Source organism: Monodon monoceros, unplaced genomic scaffold (assembly GCF_005190385.1).
Source record: "Monodon monoceros isolate NGI ecotype Baffin Bay Population unplaced genomic scaffold, NGI_Narwhal_1 Super_Scaffold_18, whole genome shotgun sequence".
In the NCBI taxonomy this organism is placed as follows: Eukaryota; Metazoa; Chordata; class Mammalia; order Artiodactyla; family Monodontidae; genus Monodon; species Monodon monoceros.
Genome location: NW_021703774.1, coordinates 39,585,834 through 39,611,049, shown reverse-complemented (window position 1 = coordinate 39,611,049; position 25,216 = coordinate 39,585,834). Strand labels below are relative to the sequence as shown.

General features: G+C 45.2%; 1 protein-coding gene across 1 annotated transcript in view; it reads right to left on the bottom strand.

Moving 5' to 3' along the window:
• Positions 1-19,724: 19,724 nt before the first annotated feature.
• The window catches only part of FLVCR1 (feline leukemia virus subgroup C cellular receptor 1), a 36,729-nt gene continuing 31,237 nt past the window's right edge, over positions 19,725-25,216 (bottom strand). Inside the window, exons 9-11 of the mRNA XM_029226961.1 lie at positions 21,413-21,480; positions 21,173-21,248; positions 19,725-20,750 (exon numbers count right to left, since the gene is read on the bottom strand). Of these exons, the coding sequence (XP_029082794.1) occupies positions 21,174-21,248; positions 21,413-21,480 (143 nt within the window). The 3' untranslated portion in view covers positions 19,725-20,750; position 21,173. The remainder of the gene's footprint in view (positions 20,751-21,172; positions 21,249-21,412; positions 21,481-25,216) is intronic.

Sequence of the window (25,216 nt, the reverse complement as noted above, 5' to 3'; positions counted from 1 at the left end):
GAGGAAAGAAGGCCAGAAGGGAGCTGGGCAGCGGAGGCTAGTGGAGCAGACCCTCCCGGAGAGGCATACAGGGAGACCTCCCCCAGAAACGGAAGAACCTGCAAGTGGTCATAAAGAGAGGACCTCACAGAGCAGGAAGGAGGACCTAGGTGAAGCTGCGTTGGGGGCTGCACTGAAACTCTGTATTAAAGCTAAATCCACTCTGGGCAGATCAAGGAAAAGCTTAAAGTTCCTCACCTTGGGAAGAACTTTCGGCCACAAAAACTGGGAGATCGAAAAATGCATTTTCAGAAGAGATGGTGGGGAGGCCTTTGAGGTAGAGAAGAGAGCTCACTGGATTTGGGGCTCATCCCTGCCACGAACTGGCTGAGTAATCCTGGGCACCCCCGCCCCTTCCCCTCTCTGACGCTCGGTCTATAAAACGAAGGGATTGTATTAGATCCCTAGTTCTAAACCTCAGCTGCACATTAAAAGTACCCAGGGAGCTACTAAAACTTCTGATACCTGGCGACAGTCCAGACCAACTAAATCAGAATCTTTCCAAGAGCAGGTCCAGGCATCAGTATCCCATAAACTAAAATCCTGTATGGATCCAAGTTTGAGATCCACAGGGCTACGTGGTCTCTCAAGGTCTTAATCAGCCCTGCTGCCATATACTAAGTCTTTAAGGAAAGGAGAGAGGGGATGATTGGCAGGCAGTCCTCAGTGGAAGCAAGACATGGAGCAGATGGCCACTTGAGAGTTCCACTGCCCATAGCATTCAACGATTTGAAGCTCCAAGTGGACAGGCTCTTGCTGCCAAGTTCCAGCCAGCTGTTTCTCCTTATCAATTCATTCCACAAATACTTATTGAGCACCTACTGTATGCCTAGCGCCATTCTAGGGGCTGGAATGAGACAGACCCTCTTCTGTGTTCAACTCTTGGGACAGACCTGAAATCACAAAGCTAAAGAGGAGGGTGTAGGATGGTGCAGAGAGTGGGAAGGAAATTTTGGGAATGTGTTGATTCACACAGAGTTCCCAAACTTACACATTATTTCATCAAACTCCTAAGGTTATCAGGGGTCTGTCCCTGTTGTATTAATCCCATCTTCCTTTACTCCCTACCTCCTCCTACAACTGTGGGATCATCATATCTGCAGTTAGCAAGCAAACTTAGGACCAGAAAATTTCTTTTCCATGAGCCCAAATCCATACTCCCAAGTACACACCATGTCTTCCCAACTCAGCTTAAGCCCCTCACAGCCGAGGACCAGGGCTTGAGTCTTTGGGGGGCTTGGTGTAGTTTGGAGTGTGGGGGCTACAGACAGGCAGTCTGGATTCAGATCTTGCCTCTGCCTTCCTACCAGAGGTCATCACTACATGACCTTGGGCACATACTTAGCATCCCAACCCCCCACCTCAGATGTGCATCTGCAGAATGGGTGTTATCACAGCATTGCCTTTCGCATTGTTACAAGGAACAGATGAATTCATGAAGGGAAAGCAGTGTCTGGCCCATGAGCACACCCACTAGGTGGTGACTGTTACTATCCTAGAGCAGGAGATGTTAAACGTGCTTGTTCCAATCAGACTGATGGAGCGACCAGCAAGGTTGTAGGTTGTATGTGGTGGCATCTGCTGTCTTTCTCCCTTCCCATGTCTGACACATTGGTTGGGGAATGCTACATCCTGTTGCAGGTAGAGCCTGAGATCTCAGCAGCTTAATTCTGTGGGAGTTCATTCTTCTCTCATAAAGTCTAATGGTAGTGGGGAAGGGGGTGCTCTGCCCCATGTAGTCATGAAGGATGTCAGAGGCTCCATCATCTTCAAGGTGTGGCCCCCAAGGCAGCCCAGGGCTTTGACAACCACATGGCACACAAGCTAAGAGAGAGAGAGAAAGACTATCTTGGGAGCTTTAGTGGGCCATGTGGGAATGGCGTCACTTCCACGGGCATTCCACTGGCCAGAACCCAGTCATGCCACAGGGAGCCTGGGAAAGGTGCTGTGAAGAAGGGCTGGAGGGCTTCCCTGGTTGCACAGTGGTTAAGAATCCGCCTGTCAATGCAGGGGACACGGGTTCGAGCCCTGGTCCGGGAAGATCCCACATGCCACAGAGCAAATAAGCCCCTGCGCCACAACTACTGAGCCTGCACTCTAGAGGCCGTGAGCCACAACTACTGAGCCAGTGCTCCTAGAGCCCGTGCCCCGCAACAAGAGAAGCCACCTCAGTGAGAAACCCGCTCACGGCAACAAAAAGTAGCCCCTGCTCTCAACAACTAGAGAAAGCATGTGTGCAGCAACAAAGACCCAACACAGCCAAAAATAAATTAATTAATTAATTAAAAAAAAAAAAAAAGAAGGGCTGGCGGGAGCCAATAGGATTGTCTCCCATCTCAAGCCCTAGCACAGGTAGTGGTTATCCCGTCTGGGGCAGCACTGGGACCACTGCGCATGTGCAGGGCTCGTCTTCTCTCTCTTTTCTCTCTGACCTTCTCCAGTTACTTTCCTCCAATTCCTGTTCTCTCTCCAATGGCGCCTACCCTCTGTTGGGGTTCTGTGGTTGCAGAAAGGTTGATTGTTTGCCCACTGAGGGCTTCAGTGGAGACATGCTCTAGGAACAATGACAAAGGATGTTGGGAGGGGGTAAGGCGAGAAATGCCGGCGCAGGAGCCTTACAGGAAGGACAGCCGTGGCCACCTCCACACACCTCCTGTGAAATCAGAGAGTTTGATCCCACGGGGATCAAAGGCGCTGGGCTCCCAGGGGCCTGGAAGGGGCTCTTAGCCCCTGACATTGTCCCCTGACCAGCAGCCGCCATATCACCTGGGAACTTGGTAGAAATGCAAATTCTCAGCCCCACCTCAGACCTGCTGAATCAGAAAATCGGCTCAGAAAGATTAGTAACCTGCCAAAGTCACACAGCTAGTAAGAGGCAGGACAAAAGCAATTGAACAAGCCCTTGGGTGATTCTGGTGCACACAAGTCAGAATCCCTGCTGTAGTGCTGGAGCCCCAGGTGGAGGGCGCCGACAGGACAGTGCTTCACTCTGCCACCCAGTGGCCGCGGCGTGAACAACAACCCAGCTTCCAGCGCAGGACAAACTTGGGGTTGAAGAGGCAGCACTGCTAATACACAGATTAGGAAGCAAGTTCTGGAAAGCACTGGGGAATCCACAGGCTCCGCAGGGGATTCACCCAAGGCTGCCTCGCAGACACTTTTTAAGACTTAGATTAGAGTCCAGACCAGAGACAAACCCAAAGTCTGTTTCTAGAAAGGCAAACCCACCTGGGGCTTTCATGGGGAGTGGGCACAACTGGCTGGAAGAGGCCTTTATGTTCACACTGATGACCCCATTAGGGGTCAGGGTCCAAAAGTTGCTGTCAAGTTCAGGGGGTGCCAGGAGAAGCAGAGCCCCTTCTTCCCTGGGAGAGCACACAACTTCAGCCGGATCCTGTGAATAAGACCCCCAAGATCCCAGGGCTCACCTGGTTTGGCCCTCCCTGGGTCTCTGCCAGGAGCCTGGGGGGAAGAGAACAAGAGATGATCCCTCAGGGCGCAGCCCCCTCCAGCCGCTGTGACCAGCACTGCAGAGATGGGGTTCGCCACCTAGCTCAACCAGGAGGAAATGTCCAGAGACAAAGGCCTCTTGCTGTTTCCCTTGCCCCCCCACCCACTCACCTCAGACTCAGCAGGGCAGGAGGCTTAGTGCTTGGGGGACTGGCTCTGATTTTGCATTTTTATGGAAGGAGCTGGCAGCTGCGGGGTTCTGGGGGGAGGTGCCCAGCTTGCTGAGTAGGCTGTTCATTTGGTCCTGACACATCTGGCTTGTCCTGACTGTGCTCTGGAGACTCTGAGGGAGGGGGAAGGGCATGAGAACCAGTGTCTGTAGGGCATCCTGTTTTGTGTGGGGAACCCGTGATCTCCGTCTCATTTAACCCACTCACACCGAATTCCCAGCAAGACTCAGCTCAGAGAGGTTAGTAACCTGCCCAAAGTCACACAGCTAGTAAGCCCCCAGCTAGTAAGATCGAACACCAAAGCCTTTGTATTCTCTGTCCATCTCTCCCTGCTGCCCACTTCCCCACCGCAGAACCCTTCTGGGCTGGCTATCATGCCAGGCAGTTCTCACACCCAGAAACCTGTGGGATCCAACAGCAAGAGAGCATCCTTGCTTAGCTGCCCTGCCCTCGGCTCCCAGGGCCCTCTTTGGTGGCTCAACAGCAGCTCTGACAAGGGAAGATGCTCCAACCAACTCAGAAACCAGGAACACTGGCCTGTGTTCCCAGGTCAGAGGGAAAGCCTTCTCACCAGGGCAAAGCTACATGCAGAGGGTGCCCGTCTCCACCCTCAGGGCTCCCAGCGGGGGCTGCAGAGCAGAGCCCAAGTTGGGGAGGGTGGAGAATGAGGAAAAGCAATAGCTCAGCTCTCCCAGAGGAGGGACAGATGAGGTCCCTGGTGCAGCACGGAGCAGCCTGGCCACCATGAGCCCCAGGTGCAGGTGCCCAGCCAAGCCGAGCTGAGCCTGGGATGGTGATGTGGTGCCCAGATGCCCCACTGTTCTCCTGGGTCCATCAGGTGGGCCACAGCCACCTCATGCTACAGGTCACTTGAAACCAACGTAGCTTTTTAAGATACACTTTCTGCTGCAGACTCCAAACTACATAAGCATCACTAAAATAAACACACGAAAAACACAGGGAAAGCATGAGTGGGTTTATACTTTAAGCTTTATTCAACATATGGATGTCGTCAAAGAGCCTAACATATATGAACCTCCTGCCCCCTCAGGGTGTCTGACTCAGGAGCAGGTGGGTGTGGCTTGTTGGACTTTTTCCCAGGATCCCCAAGGGAATCACCAGCGTGGCTTACAATCACTGACATAATTCGCAGCTCAGAGTGTCCATCGCCATATGCCTGACTTCGAGGCCCAGAGGATGGAGTGGGCATAGAAAGGGGACTGCCTTGAGGGCGCCAGCAGTGGCTGCCCCAGACAGGTCGGGTGTGGGAGACCTTCCTAGAGAGTCTGCATGGGACCCATGCCGGGGAGCAATCCAGGCAGCTGTCCTGTGGGTGTTGGAAGGCAGAAGTGCCAGCAGCAGATTCGTTCCAGGGCTAAGAAAGCCAGCCCCTGAGACCCCTCAAGGCTGATGATCAGCGCTGACTTCTCCTTAGAGACGTGCATCCCTCTGGGTCACCGGGGTGGGCTGGTGCCTGCCTGAGGCGGGGGCAGCTGCCAGCATCTCCCAGCTTGGGTTTTCTGACCCTTCTTTTCCCAAGGAGGCAGCATGCAGCAAGGGAAAGGCCTGCCTTGCAAATCTTTCCTAGTCCCAGCTCCATTCTTTTCTAGCCCTGCAACTTTTGGCAAGGCTGAGTCTGAGTTTACTCTTCTGCAAAATGGTTGTAATCAGTGAGGCTCCAGAGTTCTTTATAGGAGGCACTTATGGGCCCTAAGGAAGGAGGTGCTGGGAAATTGTCGACAAGCACATACACATTTTGCTTAGCTTACAGGTTTGTTGGGGGTGGGTTGGGGAACGGGGAGCCAGGGCGATGCTGAAGCCTCTTCCAGCCATCTTTTAGTGCTGCCATGGTTATAGGAATCAAAACCTGCCTCCCACACGTGGTGATTGTGATGGTCACATGAGATCATGCAGTGAAGCCCTCTGGGAATTGTAATGCTCTCAACAGATGGAGTATGTTATTGCCTCCTCCTAAAGAAGGACCTTAGCCCTTCAGCCAGGAGCCTGACCAGCATTGCTTGCTAATGGATCAGTGATGTTGCTGTGGACCCTTCTGCAGCGAGGCCTCCAATAAGCACTTTTCCCAGCTGTGGACGATGTCCCAAGTGGTTATCTGGCTCCTTCTTACGCCAGGGACTTGGTTGGATCCTCCCAACCCCCCCAAAGCATTGTTTTCTGGAGGAATCTCCCTACTTGGCAGCAGCCCAAGTAGTCCTCCAAATAGGTGGTAAGAACCTTCAGAGGCAAAGATGGCCAATTGCTTCCGGAACCAGTGGGATGCTTGTGAAAAATTCCACAGCCGCACCCTTGGTCTAAGGAATTAATTTCTGGGAGTGGGCTGGAACAATCTGTGAGGTTTTTTTTGGTTTGGTTTTGTTTTTCATCACAAGCATCCCTGGTTATTGTTGTACAAACTGAATTTGAGTTTTGGAAAGGGTTTTGCATGGGATCTGGTGCCCTGCCCAGACAGAGTTCCTGCAAACCGTTCAAATTTGGGAGAATCTTTCCCAGTTTTAAAGTACTTGCTTAGTCCCTGGGAGGTGATGAAGTGACAGGAACATACTACATATACCAGCCACGTATTCCTTTTGGAAAAGTCAGTTGAAATAGTGTAGAAGGAAACTCGAGAATAAAAACAGAACTAGGGAGATAGGGTTTTAAATGCATTAGGAACTTTTGCTAAGGGCAGAAGCAAACGTTTCTTCTGTTTCTTCGTTTCTGTCTGGAAACGATAGAAAACTAGGGGAGGTCTCACAGGGGGCTAGGGGATGCTCCTGGAAGACTCAGCTCAAACAGCAGCTCTACCCCGAAGCCTTCCCTCCCCAACTCCCTGCCCACCGCACCGGCACCTCCACCCAAAGAGTTCATCCTTGCTAATGTGCTTCAGCACGCGGCACAGATCCCCTCCTTAGCACTTTCTCACCATTAAAATTCTCCATACCAGACTATGAAAACTGGCATCAGGTCTTGCTTGGCTCTGCAACCCATCCACTGGCCCAACGTACTGTTTAATGTTTGTTGAACGAATAAACAAACAAATCCTATAATTAACCTGTGAGATAGAAACCCAGAGAAGATCTTGAATTTTAAGAGAGAATTTAAAGAAGAAGAAAAAAAATGGAAGTCTAATCATACAATTCATTATCCTTATAAATAATAGAGGAAAAACATAAACAGGCAGAGGAAGGGTTAGGCAAACCCATACTTGAGAGTTCTAGAGATGAATATGTAATTCAGGGGAGTGGTTGTCTTCTGTGGGTCTGACCCAGTGTGGCCATCCCAGATCACTATGTGACTCCTAGACATTAAAAATCAAGACCACAAGCATCGCTTTCCCTCCTCTAGTCTCTCGGAAAGAGGCCGTAGCATCAAGCCTAAGAGGTTGCCCTGTTGAGAGTGGTGGATTTTGCGCCCAGTTTCTGGGGCAGAGCCTCTTCTCTCCTTTGCTATCTTTTCTCCAAACCAGGTAAGGGTGCTTCTTTTCTTTTTTTAAATTTATTTATATTTGGCTGCACCAGGTCTTCGTTGTGGCATTTGGGATCTTTAGTTGTGGCATGAGACTTCTTGGTTGCGGCATGCATACGGATCTAGTTCCCCGACCAGGGATCGAACCCGGGCCCCCTGCATTGGGAGCGCGGAGTCTTACCCACTTGACCACCAGGGAAGTCCTGGTAAGGGTGTTTCTTGCCTCCCTCCCTTAGTGGCTGCGGGAACAGGGTGTGTGTTAGTGCTGTCTTCACCAGGGAGAGAGCAGCTTTCCTGGAAGCTGGTTTTTCCAACCCTCCTTTCCTTGAAGCAGAGTCCTTCGCTCGCATCTCAAATCCACCCTGTTCTCTGAATTGGTCCAAAAGCAAGGGGAGGGGAGGAAGATAAACGTCTGATTGGGAAGAGCGCCAGCCGACACTCTCCAGGGACCAGCCTGGCCCTCCCCGTGTCTCCCGTGGGTGCTCGGCTTGTTTCTGCACAGAAGCAGGTGCCTGGTGGTGGCTTGTGTCCCGGGCAGGCTGGAGATGGGCCCCCTGCGCCATCTGCGTGCCTTCCCTCCGCAGCCACAGATGCACCCGCCCGCCTTGGAACTGTCCAGGTGGCTAAGAAACCCAGTCTCTACCTTGTTCCTCTTCACCAGGGGAAAGAAAAAAGCCTCCCATCCGGATCATGAAAGAAACAGCCGGGGCCTGTTTCCAGTGAGGCTGGAGGAAGCACTTCTGGGGCAGCCAGGGGTCGCATGCGAGGGGAGGGAGTGCTGAGCCAGGGGAGGCCCCCCTGAAGAGGTGGCATGCGCTCAGCCCACCCAGGGACGCGAGGCCAGAGGCAGCTACTGTAGGGTGGGAGTTCTCAAAGAGTGGTTCCCAGTCCTGGAACCAGCATCTACATAACCTGGAACTTGTTAGGAATACCAATTCTTGGGCACAGACGGGCAGAATCACAACCTCTGCTGTGGTGCGCAGCACGCTGTGATTTAACAAGCCTTCCAGGGGATTCTGAGGCAGGCCCGGATTGCCGGGCCCCCGGGTAAGGTCTGCCAGGATAGGGAGCCCTGAGCCCTGGTGAGGAAGGCAGGGCCCAGGGGCTGGGGGTCCCCCCAGGGGGCCTCCAGTCAGAGCAGTCTCATCCATCTGCCCCAGTGTGTTGTACAAAGAGTATCCTTTTCTAGGTGTGTTGGCAGGTGAAAAGCGTTTGAGAGCCCGCTGAGAAGCACATGACAGGGAGAAACGCTGAGGAAAGTCACCTACTGAAGGATGCCTTCCCTCTTCCAGGTGCAGATGACCGTTTATCCCCACTTGGAGAATGTGTTTCCACAGATTCCCTGGTAACCTGGCTTGGAGACTAACAGTGTGTGCAGATCCTTTTGCCCAACATAAAACTGTCATGTTTCATTCAGCACAGGCCCGCTACTTCTTGATATTTGGTCAGCAGGTGTGGAGAAGGGAGAAAGCCCACGGCCAAGCTGAGGGGTGTCAGTGGAAGGAATCCCGCCATTGGGCCAGAGGTACCCCGAGGGCCACTGGAGCAGCCTCCAGTGAGAAAACACTGTGGTCTTCCCAATCTTACAGAAATTGTGCAGGACAGTTAAGAGAAGTCAGCACGTTCACCAACCATCCCATTATTTGGCTTGGAAGCGTCACTAGAAGTATGAGAGATTGTTGATGCCCCGCGATGTGATGTGTGTGTGTGTGTGTGTGTGTGTGTGTGTTTGGGTTAAGTGACTCCTGCTGGCCTGGATATGGTTGAAATGAACCCGCACATCCTATCCCCCACTCCCCAAACAGCGAGATTTCTGCATTGCCTGAAACGGTTTGTGAGACCACCCAGTAGAGGGCGTGCTCGCCCCAGTTTGGGGCGGAACCGGCTCTCCGGGCCCTGAGCCCGCTATGGGTCTAGCAGGCAGACTTTCAGTGCTAAGGAAAACCCAGATTGACTCGGAGGTCAAAGAGGCACCAGCCTAACGCAGAGTGACTTCAGGGACACAGGGAGGTACAAAGGCTCGCATAGTCTGTCTTCCCAGACAATTGAGACTGTCTGAGGTTTATCCATTTAAAATGCAAATATAATCCAGGATTACACTTCATGGCTTCCTGTCTCCTTGAGATGGAGGGAGCTGAGAGGGTTTTGACAAACTAGAAAGTGAGGGTGAGTGAGTGCTGGGGTGAGCAGAGAGGCATTCGGGACATAAAACAATGAGATTGGGGCCTCACAAGCATCAAAATCCTCTTCTGTTCCAGAGAAAAGAAAAGCCTCGTGTGATTCCCAGGGTGAGAGCTGAGTCTGCCTGAGTGTCTGCGTCCCTCAGGAGGGACGCCACCTCCTTGCGGGTCCGTTATTATTTGCACGTGGACAGTCTCTGATCAAGTGCTGTGGATCCTGATGATTTATTTTCCTGCCTTTGAGCATTATGAGAACGGGACACTGCTTTGTATTTCTAGCTCCTGTCATAAACCCTGACACAATTGTAAATGTTCAATAAAAGTTGACTAAATGAACAAATGAATGGCCACGAGTAGGGAACCGTTAAGTAAATTATGGTGTATCAGCCTTATTGGAATATTATTCAGTGATTTAAAATAATGGTTGTTTCAGGGACTTCCCTGGTGGTCCAGCGGTTAAGACTCCACGCTCCCAATGCAGAGGGCCGGAGTTTGATCCCTGGTCAGTGACCTAGATCCCCCATGCCACAACTAAAAGATCCTGCATGCTGCAACTAAGACAGGCACAGACAAATAAATAAATAAATGTTTAAATAAATAAATAAAATAATGGTTATTTGAGAATTGCTAAAAGAGTAGCTCTTACAAGAAAAAAAAATTGTAACCATGTGAGGTGATGGATATTAACTAAACTTACTGTGGTGATCATTTCACTATATATATAAATCAAATCATTATGTTGCACACCTTAAACTAATACAGTGTTATATGTCAATTATATCTCAATAAAACTGGATAAAAATAAAATATTGTTTACAAAGCCCATGTAGCAACATGGGAAATGCTTATGATATTATGTTGAGTATACAAATTGCTTTATATCTACAGAAGATTACACATTCATGTGAACAAAAAGGGAACAAGGAGAAATGAAGAGTTGTGGCAGGGCAGTGGACTTGTGGGTAGCTTCCTTCCTAGCTTGTGATTTAATCTTCTTTGTTGTGGGTTGTGCAATAAACATAAAAACCTTTTTTTTCTGCTCACAAGAGCGTCTCAGTTTTGTTCTTTGGTGCCAAAGTACCTTGACTCCCATCCTGTTTGCTCAGATCTCTGTCTCTTCAGAATTCATTTGTTCCATGTGCTGGTCACAATGCCCGGGGCTGCACCCACATGCACACAGAAGTATCTAAATCCTTTGGATGTTAATGATTTTATGGCAACTGCTGTGAATAACATCGAGTTCAAACACTTAAACTGAAGTTCTCCCAAATCAGTCAACTGCTTCTCACTTAAGTTCTCCCAAATCAGTCAACTGCTTCTCAAGTGTTATCTATAGCAAGTCCCTATACGTACCATTTCTCAATGAGAGTAATAATGGATCTGAGTTTTTCAGAAGCTACCATGTGGCTTCTACATAAATTTAATCCTCACCACAAACCTGCAAGCAAGGAAATATTATCCCATTTCATAAAGGAAGAAACAGAAATTCAGAGGATTTCAATTACTTCCCCAAGACCATAGGCAGTAGGGTTTCATACCTCAGACTAGGCTCCCAAAGGCTGTGCATGTTTTTACCCGCCATACCATGACGGATGCTTTCAAAGGGCTCACAATGCAGCAGAGGCAATAAAATAACGCACATGAATAATACAGCCTAACTATACAAGAAAACTGTCATGAATAATAGTACCGAAAAAAAAAATAATAATAGTACCGAGCACTGCATAGGTTTGGAGACAATGAGTCTATGCCTATGGGTAATGTCTCCAGGGACCCCTTCTCTAATACTGAGCTGCTGATTGTGTAACGGGAAGCTCCGTCCACCCATGAATCGTGCCCTAGCTGATGATCTGGAGCTTACCTCTCTTGGTTTTCAGTCAAAATATGTTTTGAAGGATTAGACTTTTCACTGAAAAAGAAATCACTGTCACTCTTTTTATTTATTTATTTTTGGCTGCGTTGGGTCTTCGCTGCTGCCTGCGGGCTTCCTCTAGTTGTGGTGAGCAGGGGCTACTCTCTTCATTGCGGTGCACGGCTTCTTATTGCGGCGGCTTCTCTTGTTGCAGAGCACAGGCTCTAGGCGCACGGGCTTCAGTAGTTGTGGCACTCGGGCTCAGTAGTTGTGGCTCTTGGGCTCTAGAGCACAGGCTCAGTAGATGTGGCGGACAGGCTTAGTTGCTCTGTGGCATGTGGGATCTTCCTGGACCAGGGCTCGAACCCGTGTCCTCTGCATTGGGAGGTGGATTCTTAACCACTGCACCACCAGGGAAGTGCCCACTGTTACTCTTATTTCAGCTTCACTCTTTTACATTCTGAAGCGTTATGAAAATTTATTCTATCCGTTAATCTCAGGGGGTTAGGGGCCATTTCAATCCCTGGAGGAATCAGATGTTTCCCTGAGAAAGGTGTACTCAAGCAGCATGTGTCAACCGAAACCTGGAGGCTGCAACCAGAAATCAAGGGTCTACTGGTTTCTGACATTTCTCTTTAGAGTGACCATTTCACCATGGGATTAAAATAATAGGAATGAAGGGAAAAGTGCAAATGAATACATGGAACAGAACTAGGCAGAAGCCTGATCTGTCGTTTGTCTAAATAGGAAATGAAGCTCATATACGTTACCTTATGAGTCGTTTTTTCCTCTCTCCTGAATCCCATTCTCCTCTTTTCTCAAGGCTCTAGGACCTCCAGACCCATGTCCTCCTTCCTCCAATTCAAACCTGCTCACAGGACATCTATAGATCTTTGTACAGATTTAAGATAAGGTATTCTTCCTTGATGGTCAGTGCACTTTGACACCTTATCTCTCTTTAGGAACCCAAAGGTATTTTATCTCCTGTGAGATATTAAGAATCTGCCTTCCAATGCAGGGGATGCGGGTTTGATCCCTGGTCGGGGAACTAAGATCCCACATGCCACAGGGCAATTAAGCCCGCATGCCGCAACTACTGAGCCACAACTAGAGAGAGGCCCGTGCACCGCAACGAAAGATCCCGCATGCCGCAACTAAGACCCACCGCAGCCCTAAATAAATAAATAAAAAAAAATGTTTAATTCTAAAAAAATATTAGTTTTTAATTGGCCTTGGCCTGTTTCAGCTCCGCAACGCTGGATAGGGACGGAGGTCACGGGACCGAAGAGGTGCGAGAGGAGGGGCTGTCCCTGCGACATAGAGGCTGGCCTGAGGTTCGGCGACGCCGCTCAGGGTGCCCCGCACCAGGCCCGGAAGAGGGACCGCCGTGTCCGCGTCCCGCCTCCTCTCCCGCCGCTACCGGCCCCGCTCTGCCCACAGAGTCCGATGACGGCGGCGGCGCTGAGGGACGCGCCTGAGGGCAGTGTGACTTTTGCAGATGTGGCCGTGAACTTTTCCTTGAAGGAACGGGGTCTCCTTGACGAGGCTCAGAGATGCCCGTACCATGATGTGATGCTGGAGGACTTGGCACTTACAACTCCCCTGGGTTGTTGGCGTGCAGAAGAGGATGCGAGGCACTATTTGAGCAGAGTGTCTCTGATCAAGGAAGCTCACAGTGACTTCAAAATGAATATGAAGGCTTCCCTGGTGGCGCAGTGGTTGAGAGTCCGCCTGCCGATGCAGGGGACACGGGTTCGTGCCCCAGTCCGGGAAGATCCCACATGCCGCGGAGCGGCTGGGCCCGTGAGCCATGGCCGTTGAGCCTGCGCGTCCGGAGCCTGTGCTCCGCAACGGGAGAGGCCACAACAGTGAGAGGCCCGTGTACCGCAAAAAAACAAACAAAAAAATTAGTGGAACTGAGCATGAGGCTCCCTTTCCAAGGGGAAAAAAATCATTATAAATGGGGAGTCTGCCCAGAAACTTTCAGTGGCAAACACACTTATTCAGCACCAGAGAGTCCTCACTAGAGGAAGATGTTACACGTGCAGCGAATGTGGGAAATCATTTAGCAAAAGTTCCCATCTCATTAGACATGAGAGAGTTCACACTGGAGAAAGGCCTTATGAGTGCAGTGAATGTGGGAAATCCTTTAGCCAAAGCTCTAACCTCATCACACATCGGAGAGTTCACACTGAGAAAAGGCCTTACAATTTGGGGAATATGCTGAATTCTTTACCTACAGTTCCAGTCTCTTCAAACACTAGACAGTTTGCACTGGATCAAGGCCTTGTTAATGCAATGAATATGACAAGGCCATTAGCCCAAGGTTTTGACTCTGGAACCACAGACTTCAGAAGGAAAAAAAACATCTTGCATGTGCAGGGATGTACAATTTCCTTTTTCAGTATGTCAACACTTGAGATCCCTCCTTGTGGTACCATCTGAATTGAACCTCATACATCCAAACATCTGCAAACATCCCAGGCACGTGGGAGCTGCACCGTACTTTTTAACCTGCCCAGGTCCCTTGCCAGATTTCTGTCACTGACAGTTTCTGTGGCCAAAGCCATTTCACCTCTCCCACCTGGCAGGCACTCACAGTGTACAGCATTCACCCGCCACAGTGTGTTCAGGAAAAGAAACCTTGGTTTTTCCCATTCACAGGAGGGACTGTGAGAATCCTGAGCACCCACTCCTTTCTCATTTTTTTGATGAGTTAAGTCACTGACCTGACCCATTTTTGGCCCAAAGGACTCTGCTTGTGACTTGCAAAAATGGACGACCTTATTCAGGGATATTGTTGGCCTCACATTAACTCCTATGATAGGATTTTCTAGCCATCAAGTCACCAATCCAGGAGTAGTAGGTTCCCTCCGATTGCTCTGGTTTGTGCAATTATAAAGGTCTCACTGTTTAAGCCACATTAAATCTTGAGGTTCCATTCACTGTATGGGATGATTTGAAAACAGTTGGGCTCTGCTAACATAAAGGAGTGATCGGCTTTTGTTGGGAATCCCATGCTTTGTGTGCCTCAAGAGCACAGTATGATAGCAGATATACCTCTCTCCATTTTGGCCTTGTTTGCATTATTGCCCAAGGCTTCCAAGGGAAGACTACAGAGCTTTCTGGTCCTAATTTGTGGCCCGAGTGCCATATTTTCTTGGTTCAGAGGTCAGCCTGGGGAAGGAGCAATTGTTGTGACAACCTTCGTTGCTTCTGAGAGTAACGTGAAATTGTTGTCTTGTTCACAGGGGATATTGCCTTGAGCTCAGCATTAGTGAGGAAAATATTCTCCCAGGTCCTTCAGTAGAGCCATGTGCCCTTATGTGCAGAATTCTGTAGCATAGCATCACTGGTTGTAAGATTATAGGGGGAATGATAATTGTTACAGAAAACATTGGATTAATAGTGAGAGGAGGACACTATTACAAGCTGGCTGGAATGTGCCTCATTTAAAGGGGCATCCACAATGACAATGTTCCAGTCATTGTGGCTGTGAAGGATGAGCATGTACAGAAATTCTCAGATCTCCTGAATTGTGAAGCTTGTATAGCAGAGGACATTACAAGAGAAAATAATCTGAAGGTTTTGTGGATTTCTGTAGCCTCTGTGGGCTATCCTCCTCAAGGCCATTTCTGTGCAGACAGAAAAATGAGAATAGAGAGAAGGGATATCTTTTCATCGAGTAATGGACTTTGTGACCCAGACAATATTCCTGTTGAATCAGGTGGGAACAGTCTTGGTTGCTTATTTATATATATATATATATATATATATATGTTTTTTGTTTTTTGTTTTGCGGTACACGGGCCTCTCACTGTTGTGGCCTCTCCCGTTGCGGAGCACAGGCTCCGGACACGCAGGCTCAGCGGCCATGGCTCACGGGCCCAGCTGCTCCGCGGCACGTGGGATCTTCCCGGACAGGGGCACGAATCTGTGTCCCCTGCCTCGGCAGGCGGACTCTTAACCACTGCGCCACCAGGGAAGCCCTGCTCATTTATATTTTTGACCACTGAGGCAAGGTGACCCTCCCAGGGGGTGTGGCACAAAGTGGTGAAGTCAATATAGGGGATTTTACAAAAACAGTAAGAAATCCAGATTTTTATTTTGGATAATATTTTTAAGCTTTAATAAGGTATAAATACATGCAATAAAATGCACATGGTTAAAATTTTAAAATATATTAAAAAAGAAATGTGCTACTTACCTATATATCTTTGCCTGCTGTGGAAAATGAGAATGGTACTTCTTTTCTGAAAGGAAGTCTTTTTTTCCACTGAAAATCTAAATGTAATTTTAGCGCTTTTCAATAGGATCTAAGAAAGGGCTTAGATTTTGAAGTCTCTGTTTATTATAGGGTAACTAATAAAACTACCCAGTTCTGCCTTCCTTTCTCACAGACTCTTCTGTCTCCAATGATTCTTTCTTCTGTCCCCTTATTAGACACCTTTGATCCTTGACCCCCTCTTACTCTCCATTCTTCCTTTTTTCTCACACTGTCAATCATTGATTGAAAACCAATCTCTTTTCTAGAACAGTGGTTCTCAAAGTGCGGTTGGCAGAAACTTGGGAGTCCCCAAGACCCTTTACAGGGAAACCATGTCAAAATTCTTGTAATAATAATAATACAAAGAAGTTACTTGCATTTTTTACTGGGTGACATTTGCAAAAAGCGGTAACTGGTAAAACTGCTGGCATCTTAGCCCTAGGGCTGTGGCACCAAACTATACTACTGGTGGTCATTGGATCCTTCACCACCACGCATTTGCAGTTTAAAAAAAGTCAGTTTCACCTAAGAATATCCTCAGTGAAGGAGTAAGAGCTATTGAATCCCGATCCTTGGGTATATGACTTTTTAATATTTTGTGATGACATGGAAAGTATGCATAACACACCCTGCCACACACCGGAGTATGAGGGTTGTTTCGCAGAAAAGCACTTGTACAATTATTTGAGTTGCAAGCTGAACTAGAGCCTTATTTTCACAGAAAATCATTTTCACTTGAAAGAACGACTGACATAAATTACGGTTACCTAGATGGGCATTTAGTAGATATTTTCTCAAGAGACAATGAAGCGAGTCACTTCAAGAAGCAACTGACAATTTTTTTTGCCAATGATAAGAATCAAGTTTTCAAACTAAAATTAGTGTTTTGGAAATCCTGCCTCTGCCAAAACAAGATTCAGAAGACTTGTATGAGCTTGACTGCTTCCCAATACTTGAAAGACTTTCTGATGAGATCAGAGGTGATATGTCTGGCACCATATAATGAAATATATCAGTATTTGGAAGAGCTGCATAATTCAGTGAAATCCTATTTTCCAAATGTCAATGCATAATATTACAAAATCATGCATGGTTACAGATCTATTTAAACAAGAAGACAGACCATTAGATTTTAATATAACAAAGTTTCAGATTCCACATAGCAACTAACTTTTAAGACACTACCAGTTCGAATTTTGGTATAGTATTAAAGAATATCCACAATTACCTGAAAAGACTAGTACGTTTCCCTTTCCAGCTCCAGATACCTGCAAAGCTTTCCTTCAAACATGTCAAAATAGCTTATCTTTACAGATTGAACCCAGGATCTAAGAATCCAGCTGTCTTCTATAAAGCCAGACATTAAAGAGTTTTGCATTCTTTAAACATTTAAAAGAGTCACTCTTCTCACCACCTTTATTTTGGGAAATAGTTATTTTCATAAAGATGTAACTTATGTTAAGATATAATGAAGTTATTTTTAAATGAATAAAGTAGTTTTGTTTTAGTTTCTAATATGATACATATTGATTTTTAAGTGTAAAAGAATTTTGAGATCAAAACCTTTGGGAGTCACTGCCCTAGACCAATCTTTCATCTGGCCTCCAGTCTCTATTACAGTTTCCTTAATAGACACTAACCCATTTATTAGTACACAAGACTAGCTTCGGGAGGATTTGGAGTGGGCAGACCCCTGCCCGGTTTGATTTGAATGGTGCAGGCCACCACTTCCCTTCTCCCCAAATATCTTCTCTGTTGACCCTCCACAGGACTTCAGATTTTCCTCATTGGTATTCTTTTGATATGTCACTTGAACGTCTCTCTTCAAATTTAAATACATGTAAGTGGTAGTCGTTGCTAGTTACCAGTCATTAATGTATTAGAATAATGCCCCTTTTTAAAAAAGAAAAATCTTTTGGCTGCACTGCGTGGCATGTGGGATCTTACTCCCCAACCAGGGATCGAAACTGCACCCCCTGCATTGGAAGTGTGGAGTCTTAGCCACTAGACTGCCAGGGAGGTCCCAATACCCAACTTTTGAGTGTTGACTATGTCAAGCTTAATTCTAAACACTTTTCATGTATTATCTCACTTAATCTTATGAAGAATGAACATTTATCCTACCCTATTTTCAATGAATAAACTTGTAGATTGGTATTATTACATTCATCAGCAAGGCCTTGGGGAACAGTGACACATACTCTAGGATATACGGTCCCATACAGGCACGTGCTACCAGGAGAAAAAGGCAAACTGTCTGGAGCTTAGATGTAGTGTCCATGATGGCTCATGGCGGGCCACCCATCTGGCCAATGAGAGGCAGGCACCAAAGTAAGGGGAAGAAATTGAGCCCTGGCTACTTTGCTGGTTCAGCCCTGAACCTGATCTGGACCCTGACCCTGGTGGGCTTTGTTACCTTGTACAGTTAAGTCCCCTACATACAAACCTTCAAGTTGCGAACTTTCAAAGATGCGAACGTGCATTTGCATGTCCAATCACGTGCTTTTGTGTACCTTACTGTACAGTACTATATAGAGTACAGTAGTATAGCATATTTATTTCAAGCCTAGGATGTCTGGAAGCAAGCGTGAAAGCAGCAGGGATGTAGCTGGTACTACTGCTAAGAAGCGCCAAGCAATAACAATGGAAACAAAAGTGAAAATAACTTTGTTGGACTTACAAACAAATTGGACTTAGGGATGAGCTCTGGGAACAGAACTCGTTCATATGTAGGGGACTTACTGTGTTCCACAAACCACCTCTCCCCCTTGGCCCATTCTGAAATGTTATAATCCCTTTCCATTCCCCATGTGTACTAAAACATCATAACTTAAAAAGAAAAAAGCCACACAAAATTAACCTTAAAAAAATAAATTTATCTCAAGTCTGAAATAACTGAAGAACAAGCATACAGCTAAATAGTACAAAAAGCAAAAATCAGAACATGAAAAATGACTTAAGACAAACAGGCATTCTTCTGGCAATACTCTATGTTTACACATATTTTTAAAACACATTTTTAAAGACATTTCTCCAACATTCACAAAAGGCAAAAGCTATATTTGCAACATTTATAAATACAAGAGCTTTTGAAAGCATCCAGTTTCTTTCTAAAATCACTTGATTAAAATTTACACAAGTGATAGTTACCAACTCCATATTCCAAAGATACGACATAGAATTACATGACATTCTTGTTTGATGTATTACAGACAAATTTAATTCAAAATACAGAAAAATTATCAATTCATTTTGTGTTTTGTCACAACATATTTCATTCTTTTTCTAATCAACAAGGAAAAATACATATGACATATATGTATATATGCTTTTTAGAAATAAAATATTCCAACTTTTATCTGTAATTTGTTCAAACCTCAGGAACTTGACAAGTATATGATCATTTGAAATAACATTGACTGTTTACAAGTAAAAACAATTATTTAGAGGAGGTACCTTAAAATATATTTTTGGCCATAAAATCTGTGACGTAAATATCTAAGGAAGTTAATGATTCAGCATATTCTGCCTGAGCTATCACCAGCTGAACAAAAAGGCTAAAAACAGATTTGATTTTATTTTTTAAAAATTTTGTCATGCATATTTTTAAAATTAATTTATTTTTGGCTGTGTTAGGTCTTCGTTGCTGCGTGAGGGCTTTCTCTAGTTGTGGTGAGCAGGGGCTACTCTTCGTTGTGGTGCACAGGCTTCTCATTGTGGTGGCTTCTCTTGTTGCAGACGCAGGCTCTAGGTGCATGGGTTTCAGTAGTTGTGGCTCGTGGGCTCAGTAGTTGCAGCTCGCGGGCTCTAGAGCACAGGCTCAGTATTTGTGGCGCATGGGCTTAGATGCTCCGCAGGATGTGGGATCTTCCCGGACCAGGGCTTGAACCTGTGTCCCCTGCCTTGGCAGGCGGATTCTTAAACAGTGTGCCACCAGGGGAGTTCTAAAAACAGATTTTAAGTTTCCTGTATCTACAAGGTAACAACCACAGTTGTTTATTCAACTGTCCAGGGAATTTTTCTACAGCTAGATTTAAGTTCCTGTGGTACAATGATTTGGTCTATCCCCCGATGAGTGCATTTAAAATTCAAAAAAGATCTCTGAGATCAAATTTTACACATTCATTATACGGATGAGGAAAGTGCTGGCTGATTTACAGGGAAACTAGAAACAGATCCAGGACATAGACCTGAAGTTCCTGATTCCCAGCTAAGTTCTTCCAGTAACACGTTCTCCAGGGTAAGATTCCACATAATTTATTGTCGTTTGGTTACAGAGAATGTTATAATTTCAGTATAAAGCGATGCATATAGTACACCCAAATCAGAATTGCTAATTCACTTCAAGGATATTCAAGGGAATACCTGATTGGTTTTTTGTGTTTCTGTGGACATAATATAAATATTATGGCTGTTTAAATGCCATTACTCTAAAGATATTCCCTATCAGCTTAGAGAGCCAGGACATGAACAACATTGAGATTCTCACTGTAAACAAAACGCAGTGGTAGGCACTGTGGAAATGCATTTGGTCCTATTCTCCTTACCCTGAGCATGTAAAAGAGCAGATGTTCCAACAGTTTGGAGCCTATGCACATTCTGTGGTGAAGAAAAGAATCCACTCCCCCAACACACTGAGGGAGCACAGACCTGGGCAAAGGATTCCTCAAAGAATGATAAAGATTCCATAAAGAATGATTTGCTGAATTAGAACAGACAGCATTTCAAGAGGTCTCCACTAAATAGGAATACCTAGGCTACCTGAAGTTATTACAGATTTCCTTATCTCAGGAATCTTCAAGGCAAAAGTATAAGGTGTGATACAAAAAATCATGAAAAAGCCAGTAACACATAGGATGAAATTTTCTTACTAGAAAGTTATATATTGAAGAAAAAAAGAGTAAAAAAAGGTAGTGGATACAAAACTACTCTATATCAAGTTGGAGTGAAAAAATATAGTGTTAGCATTCTTGCGATGAATGGGAAGGCAGCACAAAGAAGAACTCAAGGTAATGAGTCTGTGTCTGAGCTACTTCGCTTAATGAGAACATATGCCTAAGACCAAAGTTATGGGTTCCGTCTGCACACAGAAAAGTTTTTATGGTCACTGACAGTACCTGTTACAAAGTATTTTCTAACAAGAATGTAAGAAATGGGAAAAATCTTAAGAGGTCATCTGGAAGTCTCATCCCAATAGTGTCATTTGGTGGGTTAGAAGTGTCATATTCGTAGACTGTATTCACACTGAGGGGGCTTGGACAGCTGGTCTGAACAATGGAAAGGGAGATAATTAGGAATACATTGTACACTTGGTTCCACTGGATAGTTTTGTATAAACAAATTGCATGTACTCCTATGTGACTTGAAGGGATTGGACCTCCATATTATCATTTTAGAAAGCCTTCTAAGCTTCCATTTTCTACGAAAAGAACATTTACTTTTAAAAACCAAATGTCAAGAAGCTTACTTTTAGGTCAATAATATAAGATGGGACACTCATTAGATAAATGGTAGTGTTAAAATGATGTAAACAAAAGTATTTTAAGCAAAATATTGCTTAAATTAATAAATAAGAACAGTAACTGCATACAGGAATCATACAATAATTTTCAAGTAAGTGTCCATTCCCACAACCTATAAACTAAGCTTTATTACTCAATTATCACATGATATTAACTTTTGCTTTCACCTCAAATTGCTGATTCTGATTGCTTGGACATCAGAATAGTTTTTGATTCTTCATCTGTGGGGCTATCAACTGGTACCTGTAGAAAGAATAAGAGGATAAAAAATTTACAGTACGTATCTGGCATATGCCATTATGACAGATCCACAGGAATAAAAAAAAAGCTGATGGGGTAGACGGGTTTATACTCACTCTAGGCACACATTTCTCAATAGTATAATCATAAAAACATTCACTACTTACAGCTTTAATATCGCCATTTGTAATTCCTTTATTTATATTGTGTCTTTTCAGATCAGACTTGATTAATGCTGCAAACAGAGAAGCATCAATGGAGTTACCGTAGAGTATGTATAAATATATTTTTTTCTAAGCAGTACAAAATCTTTTTTGATACTGTCAAATTTAGCACTCTACAGTACCATAATATTCCATAACATTCTTGTAGCCTGAAAAAATAACAGTATCTCTCTAAGCCATTAATTTAATTAGCAAGTCATTCATTAGTGAACAAATACAGGATGCTAAGAACCAAGACACAAAGATGAAAAGCACCATTCTTTCCCTAAAGGACACTCCAGTCTAGGGAAACCCTGACGTGCAAACAATTATAACACTGTATAACAACTCCAATAATGCAGGCACGCACAGTGTAGCGGAAGTGTGGGGAAAAAAATACCTACGTCAGAAGGAAATCAGGAAAGGCTTACCAGAGGAGATATGTTTGAACTGAAACTTGAAAAATGAGTTGGAACTTGTCAAGCAGATAAGAGGAGAGGGGAAGGCATTCTAGGCAGGCGGAAACCAGTACATGCCAAGAGACCAGGACAGGAAGAGTACAGCCTATTCTTGGCACTAGAGGTAGTTTGGGATCATTGGAACATCAAGTACAAGAGGCAGGTGGCAAGATGGGAGGCTGGGTTGGCAGGATGACATTGCGTCTGAGTAGGGGAGGACATGATCAGGTCTGTGCGTTAGGGAACTCAGTCTGGCAGCTGTGCGGGGGATGTCATCAGCAACAAGGCTAGAGGCAGGAAGGCCAGTCAAGAGGCTTTCATCCTGCCGAGAGGTGGGAAAGCCTGCATGTGTGAGAAATGGTGATATAGGGACAGGTTTCAGAGATATTTTAGAATCGAACCAATAAGACTCAGTGGTTTGGAGGACTTCCCTGGTGGTCCAGTGGTAAAGAATCCGCCTTCCAATGCAGGGGACGTTGGTTCGATCCCTGGTCGGGGAACTAAGATCCCACATGCCGCGGGGCAACTAAGCCCACATGCCAGAACTACTAAGCTCGTGCGTCTCAATGAGAGAGCCCGCGTGCCGCAAACTACAGAACCCACATGCTCTGGAGCCTGTGCGCCACAACTAGAGAAGAGAAAACCCGCACGCCACAACTAGAGAGAAGCCCAGCGCCGCAACGAAGAGCCCGCACGCCTCAGCAAAAGCCCCGTGTGCCTCAAATAAGATCCAACGCAGCCAAAAAATAAATAAATAAATAATATTTTTTAAAAAAGACTCAGTGGTTTGATAGGATATGAAAAATGGGGAATAGGGAGGGGGAAGTGGGTGACTTGCTTGGGCAATTGAATGGATGGAGGTCCTAGTTATTGAAACTGAAAATACAAGACGAATTGGTGTGATTGGGAAGGTGGTGAGTTCAGTTCTGCATAGGTTGAGTATAAAATCCCATGGGACATCCAGGTCCAGAGATAAATAGATGATTAGACATATTGGTCTGAAATGTAAAAGCGATCAGGGTCTGGAGGTACAGATTAATGTGGTAGTTAAGGCCACAGACTGCACAAAGAGAGTGTAAAACAAGAAAAGATAAAAGTTTGTGGGTAGTTAACTAATCTAATCAGTCATAAAGCAAAGTCTGAAAGGTGAAAGTAAAATCAGTCTTAAAAATTAGACTAATGCTTCTTTAGAAATCCACACGGCCCCTTAGAATTCTGTTCCATTACTGATACCAATATTTTAGAAATTCAGATATTTACGCTGAACTAATTGGATATATGTAAAATGGCCTTTCTGAATGCATTTAAATGATTTTAAAGTGATGTTGTATAACAAGCTCATATTTACAAGCAGCTTGATATTAAAACGTCATGCTTTAAATTGCAGCAATGATCGATATCGGCTGATCTGCTCGACACTGTTGTACAATCCACCAAATCAAAGAGGCTACTCATTTTTTATAGGGGGAAACTGTGGATTTCTTTACCATTAATATTAATCATAGAATTTAGAAACACTGTGAAGTGTTTAGAAACACTTTTTTCAATGGACATAAATGGGCTAAGGAGCCTATATAATAGACTTTACAGAGAGCTGTCAATACTGGAAAAGCAGAATGCACTGCATTTAAATGGTAATTCCCCTGTCAAAACAAGACATGCCAACAATTCTCAAAAAAATGTAAAAAGAAAAGGTACCACCTTCACCACACCTCAGGAATTTCCCAGCCTTCTTTCCTCTGTCTAAACAAATAACTACTGGATATAAATCCATCATCTCTCTCCAGTAAAACATTCAACATATGAGAGACATTAATTAGCATTTTTAGGTGGCAAAAGTATCAATGTAAAACTAATTTTAAAGATATTTTTTTCACTTCTTAATTAATTTTCTGTACTTCACCTGTTTGAATTAACATTTATGAATCTTACTATAAGATAATGTGAAAAGAGAACACAAAACTGTTCCCTTTTTTGGTGCAACAGAAACACTCTATTTGATAGCTAGGTGTTACTTCCCTGGAAATTAAGAACAAATATGGAATTATTTATGACAGATCAGTAGTTAAGACAGTTAATGTATTAAATTACATACATTCAGTTACAAAACATTCAGTTTTGTACGCTTTGTTTTACTAACTGAAGAGAATAAGAAGAAAACACTTCTGTGGTAGGATGTTTTTCTTTGAGGAAATGGTACATTTAGTCTCTTTGAGTGTAATGAATGAATGATAGTGACCTTAGGTGGTTGTGTATTTCCAAAATAAGTGCTTATCACTGGTAAGCACTTATCATATAGGGGGTTTCAAAAAGAATGATCAGGTATTCAACGAATATAAAAAGAAGCCTTGATTCATATCTTTCTGTTAGATTCTATCCTTGAATCAAGTTATACCAGATCAAAAAAATAATCCCTCTTCAAGTCTCCATGGCTCTGTCTCTCATGTTGACAAGGGGACTCTGAAAGAAATTAACAAAGTGAAATAACAATTGAGGCCAACATGGGCCTGGAAGCACTACTGGATATAAATCTTGCTTTTTTTTTTTTTGGCCACGCACCACAGCTTGTGGGATCTGTGCTCCCTAACCAGAGATCAAACCTGGGCCCCCGCAGTGAAAGCTCAGAGTCCTAACCACTGGACTGCTAGGGAATTCCCTATAAATCTTGCTTCGAAATTCATCCTTACACCCGTGTGCCTGGACAAACTATGGATAAAAGTTCTTTTACATGCTCTTCTTCTGGAGATTGGGCGCTATTCTCTTTCCTGCCCATGTCTATTCTGACTAAACCTAAGAAGAACTGGCAAATAATTCCACACGCTATTTCCACCACCACCATTTGACTTCGTCCCATGGTTACCACATTATAATAACAGCCTGGGACTTCCCTGGCGGTCCAGTGGTTAAGACTTCGCCTTCCAATGCAAGGGGTGTGGGTTCGATCCCTGGTTGGGGAGCTAAGATCCCACATGCCTTGCAGCCAAAAAAACAAAACATAAAACAGAAGCAAAAATTCAATAAAGACTTTAAAAATGCTCCACATCAAAAAAATCTTAAGGGGACTTCCCTGGAAGTCCAGTGGTTGAGAATCTGCCTTCCAATGCAGGGAACATGAGTTTGATCCCTGGTCAGGGAACTAAGATCCCACATGCCACAGGGCAACTAGGTCCATGTGCCGCAACTACTGAGCACACAAGCCATGGGCCACAACTAGAGAGAAGCCAGTGTGCTGCAACAAAGAGCCTGCACGCCACAGCGGAGGATCCCACATGCCGCACAACTAAGACCCGACGCAGCCAAAAAAAAAAAA